Genomic DNA, 14421 nt, shown 5'->3' with positions numbered 1-14421 from the left:
CTTTCTCTGAATTCATGTGTGTATTTGCTACTTTAGCTACACTGTTTAGCTGTAAACAAAGTTTCTATGTTGTTACGATTGTTTGGACACATGAGCCCCAAATTATTTCGGGATTCTTGAAAATTTGGTTTGAGATCGGTCTTGAAATTGAGAATCTCGAAAACTTTGGTCTGAGAATCGGAACAAGGATTTTGGTTCGATATCCCATACTGAACCAACCGAGCTTATCACTATGTTTTTTATGTATTATGTTTCGGTTCTTTTTTGGAGAAAGGGATCCTCTCTGGATCTTTCCCACCAAATCCATCAAGTTTGGGGATCCAGACAGTTCAAATTTGATCTAACGGCTAAAAACAAAACTAAAAACAAGGGGCCTCTTTAAAAATTATAATAACTGTAACTGTTGGATCAAATTTCAACAGTCCGGATTTCCGGACTTGGTAGATTTGACGGAAATGATCTGGAGAGGATCCCTTTCTTTTTTGGGGCTATATTTGGAGAGGTTTTGTTATGTCATCAAGTGTCATAGAGAGTCGGGATGAGAGATAAAGAAACGGGGGTATAAATGACGCTCCATAACACCCAAAGTTTTCTCATGTATTTGTGCCTTGTCTTTTTTATTGAGGCACTTTTCAATCTTATAAAATGTCCGAGGGACCTTGAGTTGTTAATTATGGTTGTTTATCTATCAATAAGGTGATTAATGAATGAGAAAAGCTTGGCTCCTTAGGATTGAGGAGGAATTTTTCCTCAATTCACTTGGTGACTAACTCAACTTCGTATTTATGATCGAAACTGTTTATATCATAAACCACTGTAAAGATCATCTCTACAAAAAATCAATTTAAACTAAGGTTGTTGGGTCAATTAATTGTAACAAATAGATAGACTGTTCATAATTTATTTACCGAATCTGTCCATATGTTTTTATATAGTTAGATTACTAAACACTCTCATATTTAAACCTTTTTTTTTTTTTTTTTGCAGAGATGATCTTTATATAGTGATTTATAATATGAAAGGTTCCGATCATAAGTATGAAGTTCCATGAATTGGCTACATATTTAATTGAAGAGGAACTCCTCCTTATTCGTTAAGGAGCCAAGTTAATTCCTTAAGAACTTTAACTCTCATTTCCTACGAGTGTAACTCTCCGTGCATTAACAAAAGGATTGTTGTTTGGCTCTTTTTGGTTTCAAAATTACAGTTTGACAAGTATACAATTATAACTCTAAAATTCTATACACATGTCAAATAGTAATTGACATGGGGACTTCCCTTGAAAGAAGCCAAGTATTTTTTTGAAACAAAATACTCAAATTTTGGACCCATCAAAATATTAGGATCTTCAAAGTTTCTTGCACAATTTATTAGACTACTCAAATTGTTGAAGTGCCTACAGTACTTACAAGTATTGAGCATTATCACCGATGGTCATATATAAATTGATAAATAGTGATATTGCTCAGCACTTGTAAGTTGTAAGCATCGTAGCAAAATTCCAAATTGTCCGAGAATTTACGAATGGTCAAAGTTCTCATAAGAGATGATGGATGGTGATGTGAGCCACGTAGGTGAAGAAGGAGCAAAGCCTTATCTCTAATTCCTGCACTTTGCAGAGATGAGAAACCATGTGAACATGATGTCTCTTCACTCATGGTCCTTTCAAGAACGAGACAACACACCACTTCCGTGCACTGTCTTAATCCATTTTACCAATTCAAGTACCAATACTGGTTGTTTAATTCAAAATTATACAACAGGTGGTTGAAATGGTTGATCATCATGTCATAAATGTTGGGTGTCTTGATCCAGGTCTATCGTTTAACAAAGAAAGGATGTCGTATAGATAACGCCAATATCTATGTCGACTGAAATGAAATGTTATTGACGGCTTATAAACACAAAATTGACACCGAGTAGTGCTCAAACGCTAGTATTAGTAAATGTTATCTACAAATAGATGTCGGTTCTTTGTTGAAATCCTAATTGTCGAACGAAAATATAATTCCAGCATCAACTAGATCCATAAAAGTTGGACATCATAACATGAATAGCAAACAGTTTTACCAATTAAAGGAGTTATTCGACTGCTGCAGTCTGGCAGTGTAGGAGCTTTCCATCTCCTCCTGCAACATTCATGAATGAAAAAAAACATGTACACATACATAAGAACTAAGGCTGAAAAAATAATTGCGTTATAACTTTACGACGTAGTTGAATACTGTATTCTACTCTACAAAAGTAGTTCATTCAAATAAAGAAACGGGGTTAACTCCTGTTTCGCTTGACAGAAAATACGGTTTAAGACTAATTCTCAAGTAAGTAAAGAGAACTGCAGCATCATGAGAAGGTGATTCTGGTTTATAGGTCAGTTTTTCAATAGAAGAAGAATTATAATAAAATGTTATGTACCTTGCAAGATTTTAGCAGAGGCTGCAGAAACGATGATCTGAAAAACCTGATTGATTGTCCGAGTGCCGTTCTGTCCCATTCTGTGATAAATAATAGAAAACATTTTCTCATTTAGAGCAGGTTCACCTGAAGCGAACATTTTCCTGCTCACTAATCATACATGATACAATATACAATCACCCAACAGCACAATGTTTCCGCGAGGTATAAACCCCTATGCTCAATCAGATTCGATGTTCAATAAAATGAAAGATAAGCGGTGTTACTTGACGCACCATTATCACCTTCTGCTCTCAAGCCTCCAATGTTGAGTTGTTCTAAAAGCTGAATTCAAAATAATCATGTAAGAACCCAAAAACTAAAGGACAATGAATTGCAGAGCAATAGAAAAGCAGCTTATATAGCATCTACAAAATAAAAGGCATGTACGACCATCTTTATGGATGCTTGGAATCTTCTAGTTTCAGATGAAGAATGTTGCACAACAACTAGATAGCCTTACAAGTACGCATAAAGAAGGCAGCTGGCTAATGAATCATGCAATCAAATAGAAATCAGAATTTGATGAGTAAGAAACGTTAGATAGACAAAAATTCGTTGCTCAACAAGATTAAAATTGAACTAGAACTCATGTTTCCCAACACCATAAAATAGGCTATTTTTCAATATCTGGATCAATCATTCGTAAAGATTGAAAGAGCAAGGAGGGTGTTGTCCAAATGATTAGACCAACAATGTTATATGCACGTGGTGCTAGGCAACTAGGTTGCAACATGTCCATAGGATGACTGTAGCTGGATTACAGATGTAAAGATACTTGAGTGATAATAATACAAACAAAAGATGCACTTAGGAATGTATGCATTCATAAAACGGTAGAAGTGGTATCGATTGAACATATTATGAGGGGAAAATTGTTTAAAGAGGTTTTGAAAATGTACAACCATCTAGAAATGCAGGTGTTTGAAATTATACTATTATTTCAAATATACTATGTTACATCTTGACTTTATGGAAAGTTGGACAAAAATAACAGACCCACAAGTAAATATGTATGCAGAGAAGAAAGAAACGGTACGTGTAGTAGATACTTACAGTGGAAAGGGTTGGTACTGCAGTAGGATCAAAGTCCTCACAATGATTTGGATCAATTGGAACACAAACACGACCTGAAACAAAATAATAAAAAAAAGCATAATTAAGAACATCCAGATGCATAGTAATCATATCCGGTACCACCCAAGAAAGGAAAGAGTGCCCCAGGGACTAACCTGTTTTTGGGTGTACACAGAATGGTGCCTTTAGCAAATGGTTCATGTGTTTTGAAACCTGCCATAAACAGATACATTGCAAGAGAGAATCTTTCAGCATATAATTCTGAAGTAGTTAGTTTATACTCGCCACACGATATCCACACTTCCAAAGTGTAAATGAATCAGAGGAGGATGTATACTAGAAACTACTCACTAGTATTGGATAAAAGGAGACAGTAAAAGAAAGTGAAGATGTTCAAACCTCCATGTCCAGCCTAGGGTAGGTAAAAGAGAACACAATCTCTTCAACGCACCTACGCAATCCTTGCACCTTAAATAATAAATGATATCAAGAGAAATTAAGTACAGAAGAGGTTAAACTACAATCTAAAACATCAAAATCCTATCACAAAGAATTATTGCCACAGGACAATGTACTATAGGACTTAAACTCACAAACATCTGCTACTTTGTACCTTGGGTTTTCCAGATTGCAGCATAGTTTTTAGCTGCTCCCATCTAACAACATTAATGTCTTCTTTTGAGCTGGAGGTTTGTCTCTTCTCTTGCCACCTTCCACGAAGCTCAGAAGTAATAGCTGCAAGGATAAATAAAATACTAATAACTTGTCCATCATTCCAGGATAGGGCATAAAGATGCATAGGACATGAAAAGAAACATAGTATACATTGATCAGGATCGGGAATCATATCTAAGATCTTTTCATATCTTTCCTTGGTTGAAAATATCTTTTGACTCAAAAGCAATTTCTTAAAGAACTCTGTAAGAACTCCAGTATAAGCTCTCCTGCAGGAATGGATAGGTGTTAGTGGATGCAACAAATTGTCCAGTATTAGAAAGTCAATAATACATGCGACAACTTACGAAAGGAATGGATGGAGAGCATGACCAGTAAAAGAAACCTTTTTCTGACTGTTTTCATTGCCCTGAACAAAATATAGAATCAAAATCTTTCACAAAAATGTATACCGTATATGATATCTCAAAACCCGAATGTACGTTAAACAGTGCACCACCTTATAGACACGAAAATAATCAGCAATAGCTGCCCTCTGTTCATTTGTCAGCCTGCAGAAAAATGTTCATAATTGGAGTTTCATGACATGTCTTAAGAACCTAAGAAATGGAAGTATAGATTACAGCTGTTCAGAGAATCACCTTCTTGCTTTCCCATCACAAACCCAGCAATGAACGCCACGTCTACCACTATATACCCAGAGAATGTGACTGAAACCAAAGTCATCTGTAGAAATACATTTAGAAATTTGAAAAGGCAAGGTTGTAACTTGTAACCAGTAATCACACATACATCATATGACAATTAACAAAGTTCCTACCTCTAAGGGCTGTATCAATCACTTTGATAGCAATTGTCATAAGTGGCCAGCACTCCAAGCAAACATCAGCTCCTGAACAGCAGTACCTCACATCATCGTAGTCAGACATATCCTGTTGGAGAAAACCCAGTCAAACATGTCGTACAACAGTCGTAGTAAAAATTTCAGTTTGATTGTGTTATTGACAATTCAAAATGTAAGTGTGTGATTAGCTTACTATATCAAAGATCAGCTCCCTCTCCACTGGGGTGAAAACATTATCGCCACTCTGAGCATATGCGTGCCTCTTCGAAGGCTGCAAATAAGAAAGATTAGAACTGAAATGAGAGATATGGTGATAAAAGGTTATCACACACCCAATCATAGGTAAAATTAAAGAAACCATGGATTGAGATTCTGTCTCTGATCTATACTTGTGCATTGTTGAATAACATTTTTTTTCGATTTGCATGATTCAATTAATAATCGAGTCAATACTGGCATTATGAAATAGTTGGGCGGGAAGAGCAGCATTAGAGCATATACACAGCAAAAGTTTAAGCCACAAAATCATATTTGGTTTAGAAACAAGAAAACTTACATCAACACTATACACAGGTCCAATATCTATTTTGACCGGACACTTTTCTTTGACAGAACTTTCAAGCTCAGACGCAGAGTTGAAGGATTGGAACCGCAGATAGACATCATTGTCCAGTGTGAAAGAGAACTCTCTCCGGCTAAAGTAGGACTGGTCGCACGCGGGATGCTTCCCATCTGCAAATAAGCAATCAGATTACGTATTCACAGTAGGGACAACTTTCAGTGCGTAGGTCAGGGACCTGGTTGATTAAGATCCATGGCTTACCATTTCCATAGGACATCCATTTAAAAATATCTGCATATGGAAAGAGTTTTCCTGCCACAAATAACACTTTCTTTGAGGGGAAGATTACTTACACATTAAATAAATCAGATGCTAATATCTAATTCTAAGTTATAACTTGGAAAGTCGTAAGTGACTTAAAATTATAACCATCAATCAAACTAATTCAACAAGCTGAAGTGGTGATCTGCTCATGTTTTGAAATCTACAGAATCATAAGTTTCTACAGCAGTCATAAATGTGAGGATGTAAAGGTAAAAGAGTCCCACGTCGGTAAAAGGAGAAACCTTGCAAGGGCTTATAAGAGGTTGGGCTACTCCCCATATTGCCAATTGTTTTATGGTGGAACCTCAACTTTCTTCAATAAATTGCGTAGCTAACCATATCACATTTAAATAGAATATAACTAAAATAGGGTTTACCATAGTAAACTTTGAGATAATGGGAGTTAAATCCTTCAGGAACAACACTCCCTTGTTTCTGTTCATATTCGTCGATCATCATGCCATCGCTTCCTTTAGATACTTGCTCTCCGGTCATGTTTGAGCAGATTACCTGCATTCCATGTCCGATCAACATTGTCAATTTTCCAAAATTCATAGAGATTTAAGCATGTAACTACTAAACCCTAACCTAATAGCACTGACAAATTGTACAAGTTCATAACATTTTAGTATCACAACCAAACAGCATAAATCTGCACGCAAAATTGACAAAAATCAGAAATTAAGCGTCACTTATTGAGCTTTTCCACAAAGTCAACAAAATTACATAATTTTAACGATAATCCAATACGCCATCATATTTCGCTGATTGCAGATAATTGGATCAGTTGAAATTTCTCCATTTCTAGGTTCTCTGGAAGATTTCTCAAAATTCAGAGAAATCAAAATTAAAATACAAGTAGGTTAAATAATCGATTCCTTAATTCCCCCTGAAAACCCAACAATGAAATTAAACAAAACTAACATTTCAACAAGAATGAAAAAAAGGCTCAAATTTCAAAACCCAGGATAATAAAGAAACAAAATTGACAGTAAGTATCACAAAGATGTTGGTCGAACTCGAGAAGTAAAATATAGGATAACAGAAACTAAATTTTCCTAGCATTTTCTCGGCAACCAAACAGGAAGTGGAAGTAAAAACAAAATTGAAATCAAATGAAAGCTTCACATACCTTGGAGAGAGCCAAGTGAAGGATGGCGGCGAGAAAACAGAGAGAGAGAGGGGTAACCGAAATGGCGGTAGGGCAAAAAACTGGGACTAGGGAAGGGAATATTTTGGCGGGTAAAAAGGTTAAAGGGGATATTTGGCGGGAAAGAAGGAAGCACGCGGTCCCCTGAATTGGATCTGGTGACCCCCCAGTTTGGGCTTTATGGGCCGAAACGTCCAAATTTTCTAGCCCAAAAGTCCGCTCCTACTTTTATTTTGGAATTAAAATTTGTTTTCGATTTTCACTTCAGTTAAAATTGAGAAATGCTAGTCATCTTTGAGCTAATTTTTTACCTTTTTATTTTTTCAATATATTTCAAATGACACGTGTCATTTTATACACAAAGAGTGTGTAGATGTACGTCATCGGATTACTTCTGGTTGCCTTTCTTTTTTTCTTCTCAATGGACATGGTCGAAAGGACTAATTAACGTCTTCAAATTTAATGTTTTTGAAACTATATTTTCTATTTTTCTTTATTAATTTCTAGCTAAAATTTTATTTTTTGTGTGAAAACAAACAACATGTATTATTCGAAGAAGTGAAAAAATTCAAATATAAACGTTAGTGAAAGAAGTTATTTTGTAATTACATTTTTTGAGGTATTAAACTAGAATCTTCAAAAATAAAAATAAAAGGGAAAAAAGAAAAAAGAAAAATAAATAATAAGTACTTGGTACGAATATTATCAACCACCGAGTCAGGTTCTTAAAGCGTTGAGCTCCCCAACGTTCCTCTACGCACAAGCTCCCTCCTCCCTTTTTGCCCGTTGGAGACAATCACTTGCAGACAAAAAGCACCGCTCCAGAACCCTCCGATTCCGAATTCCCACCACCCTCACGGCTCTTCTCAGCAGTTAGATCAGCTTCCCAAAACCCACAACCACTCCCCAGTAAGATCTTCAACCGCAAGCTTCTTGCTTTCGGTTAATTAATGCAAACCCCATTTCGCATCTAGACCAAAAATTCGACTGTTGGAACCTTCCCGTTGGAGTTTATCTCAATCCCGCAATTGCCCTCGTAGTTGCTCGAAACTACGAGAAATGGGTTCTCTCTGGCTTTCCCTTTCACTCCTCATCTGCCTCAGCTACTTCTCGCTCTCGGCGGCGGACCCGGTGACTTGCTCCGGGATAGTGCCCATGAGGTACCGGAACGACAAGATTTCGATAGTGGATTTTGGTGGCGTCGGCGACGGCGTTACGCTGAACACCAAGGCGTTCCGGGAGGCGATTTATCGGATTCAGCATTTGAAGAGGAGAGGTGGTACGCTTCTTTACATACCTCCTGGGGTCTACTTAACAGAGAGCTTCAACCTCACTAGCCACATGACTCTTTATTTGGCTAAAGGTGCTGTCATCAGAGCCACCCAGGTAAAAATCCAGCGTGCTTGTTTATCACCAATTCAGTAAGTTCATCTAAATTTTGTTCTGTAATTTGATATTTTTACTATGTTAGTGATTAATTTTAGGACCCAATTTTAGTTTTGGTCTACATTTTTTTTATGCTTAAGTTTTATTGGGATGTCTATTGTTTACCGAAAGAGTTAATGTGATGAGGAGATAAACTTGGTAGGGGTGACCGACGGGGTCATTCTCAGTCGGTTTCTCAAGAAAACATGAAACCCTGTATTTTAGTCTCACTCGCGCTCACACGGATCCCACTCAACGCGAGAGGGTGGGCTTTAACTTACATTAAGCAAGTTTACTGCCGCATGGCGTCGTGATCCAATAATGCAACACCGTTACCATTTATTGAGAAACTTACTCATGACATTGTTTTATTGGAATGAATCCCACCCAATTGGAGAGCGCTGAAACTTACATGGGATGGGTTCATTGTCATGTGGCATCCTGATCCAGTAATTCAATGCCACATTATTGAGAAATTTACACATGACATTGTTTTATTGTAACGAGACGCTATGGTGGCAATGAACACGTCCCATGTAAGTCATTCTCGAGAGTGTGGGGTCCCGCAAATAAGCGGGTTATTTCAGGTTTTGCAAGATGCTACTTTGTGTTTCTTGGTGATTTAGGGTTTGTGTTTAAAATCCCATTTGTGTTGGGTTTGTGTGGCTTAGCAAGAATGCATGTGTATGGAGTCCTTGAGGCTTTGTGGTGGAACCAGGATTAAAGTAGGAAGACAAGGTGGGTGGGTCTATAGCAGCATGTCTGCATGTGCATAACATTTATAGGATTGATGAAATCAGATTGCTGGACAGCTGGATGGGTTTGCCACTGGTTTTTGTCGTCTTTGAATCTACCCCAATATATAGATTAGTATATTGCTGATCCTACACAGATAAGAATGGCTTGGATTAGGATACTATTTTTTATTTAGAAAAACACAAAACTAGGTTTGTTATTATGTTATTATTGAAGCTATTCCTCTAAAGTTATGTCTTCTATTAATTAAACAGTGTATTCTATGTTTAAAGCCATAAGCCATAAGCCAAATCACCATTAAATTGCTAAGTTTAATTTTGAGTCAACTACATTTTACACCCTCTAGGTTTGGGGTTATTTTTAAAATTGGCCTTAAAGTTTTTATTTTCTCATATTGCACCCCAAGGTGTTGAAATTGTATCAGTTTGTGCCTTCTTACTGATTGATTGTATTACCCATTTTGAAAATCACCTCAAACTTGAAGGGTGGAAAATGTAGTTGGCCCTTTAATATTTTAACAGTCATGAAAGGGAAATCTGTCCTGGAGTTTGGTATGGTTTCTTGTTTAATGTGGGAAAAGAATGTGCCACCCTAATCACTGGGACAAAGTGCGCTACACTTGCTCGGTCAGTTCCTTTTTTAACTTGGACTTCGAGTAAACTGGCATGTTCAAATGCTTTAACATAATGGTGTAATTGTGCTAGCAGTAAATCTAGTGGTTGCTTTTCTCATTAGCATCTTTATCTTTATTCTCCTTCTTTGCAGATAGAAAATTTGGTCTTTGTAAATTTACAATTTTAAATGATGACACAGCAAACAAATCATAAGTTTCGTTTGTTGTCCTTATTGAGATTAGAAGTGCACTCCCTAATTTTAACTCTCATACTGAAAGTTTTTCCAAATGAGATCAGTTTCCACTACTGTTTCTGCATTTTGTTTGAAGCCTGCATTTTGTGAGGTAAATCATCAATACATCATTTTCAAAATTTTCACTTTTGTATTTTCGCTGATTCCAGCAGCATGGTTCTAAATATTAATGCTGCAAAATTGCAAATCCTGATTCCGGCAGCATGGTTCACTTTGTATTTTCACTTTTATATCCTTGTATAATCAGAAAAAAAAAAAATCCTCCTTTTTCCGTGATAAAATTAAACACTTTTTGTGAATGTTGATATATTTGATTGCCATTGTTTCATGTGATGTTCTGCTCCTTCTAACTCTCTTCATGTGTTAATGCTTCAGGACACTAGGAATTGGCCGCTGATTGCTCCTTTGCCATCTTATGGAAGAGGGAGGGAGCTCCCTGGAGGAAGGTATATAAGCTTTATCCATGGAGATGGAGTTCATGATGTGGTTATCACTGGTACGTTTCAACGAGTTTTGATGTGGTTATCAAGGTATATAAGTTGGCATAGCTTCTGATTTTTGTTGTATAGATACCTTATATCTAATAAAGTGTTCCCTTTCAGGTGAGAACGGAACCATTGATGGCCAAGGGGATGTATGGTGGAACATGTGGAGGCAAAGAACTCTTCAGTATACTAGACCAAATCTCATTGAGTTCATGAACTCGAAAAACATTATCATTTCCAATGTGATTTTCCAGAACTCTCCCTTTTGGAACATTCACCCTGTGTATTGCAGGTAACAGCCAAACTCTCCCTTTTTTATACGTTTGTTTTTATTTCAGATACGCATTTGCATGAATTAAGAATATTTAATTAATTAAGGACTTTTTCCCTATGGGTGATAATAAAAGGATATCTTTTAGAAATGGAATTGGTCTGAAGAAACTTGGAATCAAGTTATAAGTTTGCAAGAAAGAAGGGGATTGACGGGTCCATTCGCATTGTCCAAATCAATCAGAAATGTTAATTGAGGGATAGGACAAAGGATAGTTGCCACTTACCATCTTAACGTTCTAATGCTTAACTCACTTCACTAATAGATTCCAAGCCTTCTGTCGGTAGCTGAAGAAAACATATATTCGTGTAGAGGGTTGGTAACTTGGTAAATTGTATAACCAGTTCAACCTGAAGTTGAATGCTATCTAATTATGATTAGGTAGGAAATTTTGTATGCATTACTGTTAAATGCTTCATGAATTTTGCATGACTTTTCCAATATATTGAAATTATAAGCTGAAATTAGATCAAATCTACTTGCCTAAAACTGATATATATCATCTTAATCTGTTTTGTGTATATACTCTTGAAGCTATTATTATACATGTACTAGGGGTTGTGTTCGACTGGACACCTAATCGGCCGATGGGGAATCTACTTTGGTAGATCAAATTGATCTATTGTACGATTTCACGTTGGATACAGAAAAGTTAAATAAAGGTCGTACCCAGTGCACAAGGCTCCCGCTTTACGCAGGGTCTGGGAGAGGTGAATGTCGGCTAGCCTTACCCCCATTTATACAGAAAAGTTAAATGAAAAAAAAAATTAATAAACATTATTCTATTCTATCTGGAGGCAATTGGGTTGAGAATGCACCTTCTGCAAGGAATATTGTAGAACTATTGAGCTGTAATTTAAGACTGATACATTCTTTCTTCTCTGCAGCAACGTTGTTGTCCGGTATGTCACAATATTGGCTCCATCTGACTCTCCCAACACCGATGGAGTAGATCCAGGTAGATGGGAATTTTCTAAATAGGCCACATCCTGTTCACTGAGAAAGAAAGATACCTGCTGCTAGATTGGAATTATCTTTAAATTTTCCAAATAAGCCACATCTTGTTCGCTGAGCACGCCATTTCTCGATTGGAATTATTTACAAAATTGTGTATAGATAAAGTCAGGATTAGTTGAAGAAATAAAAAATTGTCTATTTTCCTCTAAATGGAGTGCGAAGCCTTTATGTTCATGATATATATCTTTGTATTCTCTTTGTATTCGTTTGTGCAGATTCAAGCTCTAATGTCTGCATAGAGGACTCCTACATATCCACTGGAGATGATCTCGTGGCTGTAAAGAGTGGATGGGATGAGTACGGGATAGCTTACGGTCGCCCAAGTTCTGACATTACTATCCGCCGGATTACAGGATCATCCCCATTTTCTGGAATTGCAGTCGGAAGCGAAACCTCTGGTGGAGTGGAGAATGTCCTGGCCGAACACATAAACCTTCACAATATGGGAGTTGGCATCCACATCAAAACAAACATTGGTCGTGGAGGGTTCATACGAAACATCACCGTGTCAGACGTGTACTTGGAAAAAGCGCGGAAGGGAATAAAGATTGCAGGAGATGTTGGAGACCACCCGGATGAAAAATACAACCCAAACGCTCTCCCAGTCGTGAAGGGCATCACATTCAAGGACATCTGGGGCGTGCAGGTTCAGCAGGCCGGTCTAATCCTGGGCGTGAAGAACTCCCCTTTCACCGGAATCTGCCTCTCCAACATCAACCTCCACGGCGTGACGGGATCAAGAACGCCGCCATGGAAGTGCTCGGACGTCAGCGGGGCTGCTCATCTGGTCAGCCCTTTGCAGTGCTCGGAACTGAGTGCCCAACAAACAGCTTCATGTACCAACTACTAAAAAGTTAAATGTGAACTCTTCCTCTCTGTTCCCCTAAGCCCAAGAATTCAGCTCTGTAATTTTTGTTTGTTTGTTTGTTATTTTTCGCTATCCAAAAATACTATTTCTTATATTTGGGAAAATGAATGAAATGATGATTTACAAATCTCAAACGATCGAGAAGTCATTAGTATTTGATTTTAATCAGTTCAATAATTGAGATTTGCAAAACGAACCAGTAATCTTAAAACAAAATTCAAATTTATCAAGTGCAAATACATAAACACAATCCACTCATACTCAATACAAATACATACATCCATACGATTATACGAACACAAATACGATCCTACATCTCTCATGCATGCAAAGTTATTTACAGAAACTGGTAGTAAGCAAAAAAGAGAGAGATCGATATGTGGGAATCAATCAATGCCTTCAAAGCTCAAAAGTGGTTCAAAAACTTGCGGACCCTCCTCATCAAACCGCCCCCATGATGCTCATGATCATGCTTGTGCTCTCTCGGCTGCTTCTCCGTTCCTTCGAATTCTTCGCGGCGGTCGTGGTCGTGTTCATGGTGGTGGCGGCGGTGGTGATGGTGATGAGGCCTCTCCAATTCCATGTCTTCCTCATGCCTGAACGGGAAACTCGGCCCACCGTGACGGATATTGACCCACCTAGCGGGGATCTGGCGCGCTCCGCCTCGAAACGCCGGATTGAACCCCATGTCGTCGCTGGACGCCACAAGCATATCGTTACCGTACGAAACGGCATCGCCCTCGCCTCCGTGAAAGCGCGGGGACATGGGGCGGTGGGCGTGGCGGCAGCGGTGCCCGTGACGGAAAGACAACGGGAAGGGGCGCCTGGGGAAGTGGCGGTTGACGGGGCGGAAGCTGATGACGGTCAACGGGACGGTTTCGCTGTGCTGGAACTCGGTCGACTCTTCGTTGGCTAAGATGGTGGCGCCGTCAGATTCCGGAAGCTTCGAGGTGGTGATCTCGCGCCATTCGGGAAGGGTTGCGGGATCGTCGACGGGTTTCTCGCTAGGCAAGAGGATGGTGGTGGTGGGCTGTCTGGGCTTGGGCCTGGATTCGGGAAACTTGGCGCCGGCTGGATCGCGGCCGCTGATTTCGTTGGCGGGTAGGTCGGACGACGTGCGGGCGTGGGAGAGGGCGAAGAGGAAGAAGAGGGCGGCGACGGTGAGGAGGAGCTTGGCCATTTTTCAAATATTGTGTGAATGGAAGAAAACGAGCGGTTGGTGGATATATATACCTGAAGGTTGTAGTATTTCGGGCAGGTGGGGCAGTTGGGATTTTGAAAATTGTTGACTATTTGATAGAGGATTGACTATTTGAGAGAGGGAAAGGAGCGAAAGGCGGGCAACGGGCAATGGGGCCACCGGCCACGTGATTGGAGGGAGGGGGTTGCCGGTAAGTTTGGGTTCATCGACTAGATTGACTTGTGATATATGGGCCCGTGGTCTTCCATAATATGCAGATTAACCATCGATAAGCTGAATATATTGTAGGGTGATTGATCAAAAACCATCAAAGATGTGCAAACCGATCCTTCCACGTCTGTACTCGTGTCTTTCCTGTGAACACGCATGAGGACGCGTCATTGGA

At 38.8% G+C, this 14421-nt stretch overlaps 4 protein-coding genes across 5 annotated transcripts in view; 1 reads left to right on the top strand and 3 right to left on the bottom strand.

The window, feature by feature from the left end:
• LOC126627377 (uncharacterized) overlaps window positions 1-14421 on the bottom strand; it is an 80006-nt gene that overhangs the window by 17061 nt on the left and 48524 nt on the right. Inside the window, exon 1 of one of the 2 annotated variants that reach the window (XM_050296849.1) lies at window positions 5941-5950. The exons of the other annotated variant lie outside the window; for it this stretch is intronic. The gene's annotated coding sequence lies outside the window, so the exon portion shown is untranslated. Of the gene's footprint in view, window positions 1-5940; window positions 5951-14421 lie in introns of those variants that run through there. 2 annotated transcript variants of the gene reach the window in all.
• LOC126627375 (uncharacterized) lies at window positions 1921-7193 on the bottom strand. The gene is made up of 17 exons (XM_050296845.1): window positions 7069-7193; window positions 6314-6446; window positions 5874-5924; window positions 5607-5782; window positions 5244-5321; window positions 5027-5138; window positions 4848-4932; window positions 4706-4757; window positions 4554-4615; window positions 4357-4475; window positions 4145-4266; window positions 3931-3999; window positions 3687-3744; window positions 3511-3584; window positions 2691-2739; window positions 2416-2495; window positions 1921-2129 (listed from the first exon to the last, which is right to left on the bottom strand). Exons 2-17 carry the CDS (start codon window positions 6429-6431, stop codon window positions 2067-2069), a joined length of 1368 nt encoding a protein of 455 aa, XP_050152802.1. The 5' UTR covers window positions 6432-6446; window positions 7069-7193; the 3' UTR covers window positions 1921-2066.
• LOC126627376 (probable polygalacturonase) lies at window positions 7791-12969 on the top strand. Its single transcript, XM_050296847.1, has 5 exons — window positions 7791-8472; window positions 10510-10630; window positions 10737-10911; window positions 11838-11908; window positions 12183-12969. The coding sequence occupies exons 1-5, from the start codon at window positions 8146-8148 to the stop codon at window positions 12815-12817; spliced, it is 1329 nt and encodes a 442-aa protein (XP_050152804.1). The 5' UTR covers window positions 7791-8145; the 3' UTR covers window positions 12818-12969.
• Window positions 13036-14184, bottom strand: LOC126627380 (uncharacterized). The gene has a single exon (XM_050296854.1). The coding sequence runs from the start codon at window positions 14013-14015 to the stop codon at window positions 13242-13244; it is 774 nt and encodes a 257-aa protein (XP_050152811.1). The 5' UTR covers window positions 14016-14184; the 3' UTR covers window positions 13036-13241.

The sequence above is a fragment of the Malus sylvestris genome, chromosome 6 (genome assembly GCF_916048215.2).
Source record: "Malus sylvestris chromosome 6, drMalSylv7.2, whole genome shotgun sequence".
NCBI lineage: Eukaryota > Viridiplantae > Streptophyta > Magnoliopsida > Rosales > Rosaceae > Malus > Malus sylvestris.
This window is presented reverse-complemented; position numbering and strand designations above follow the sequence as displayed.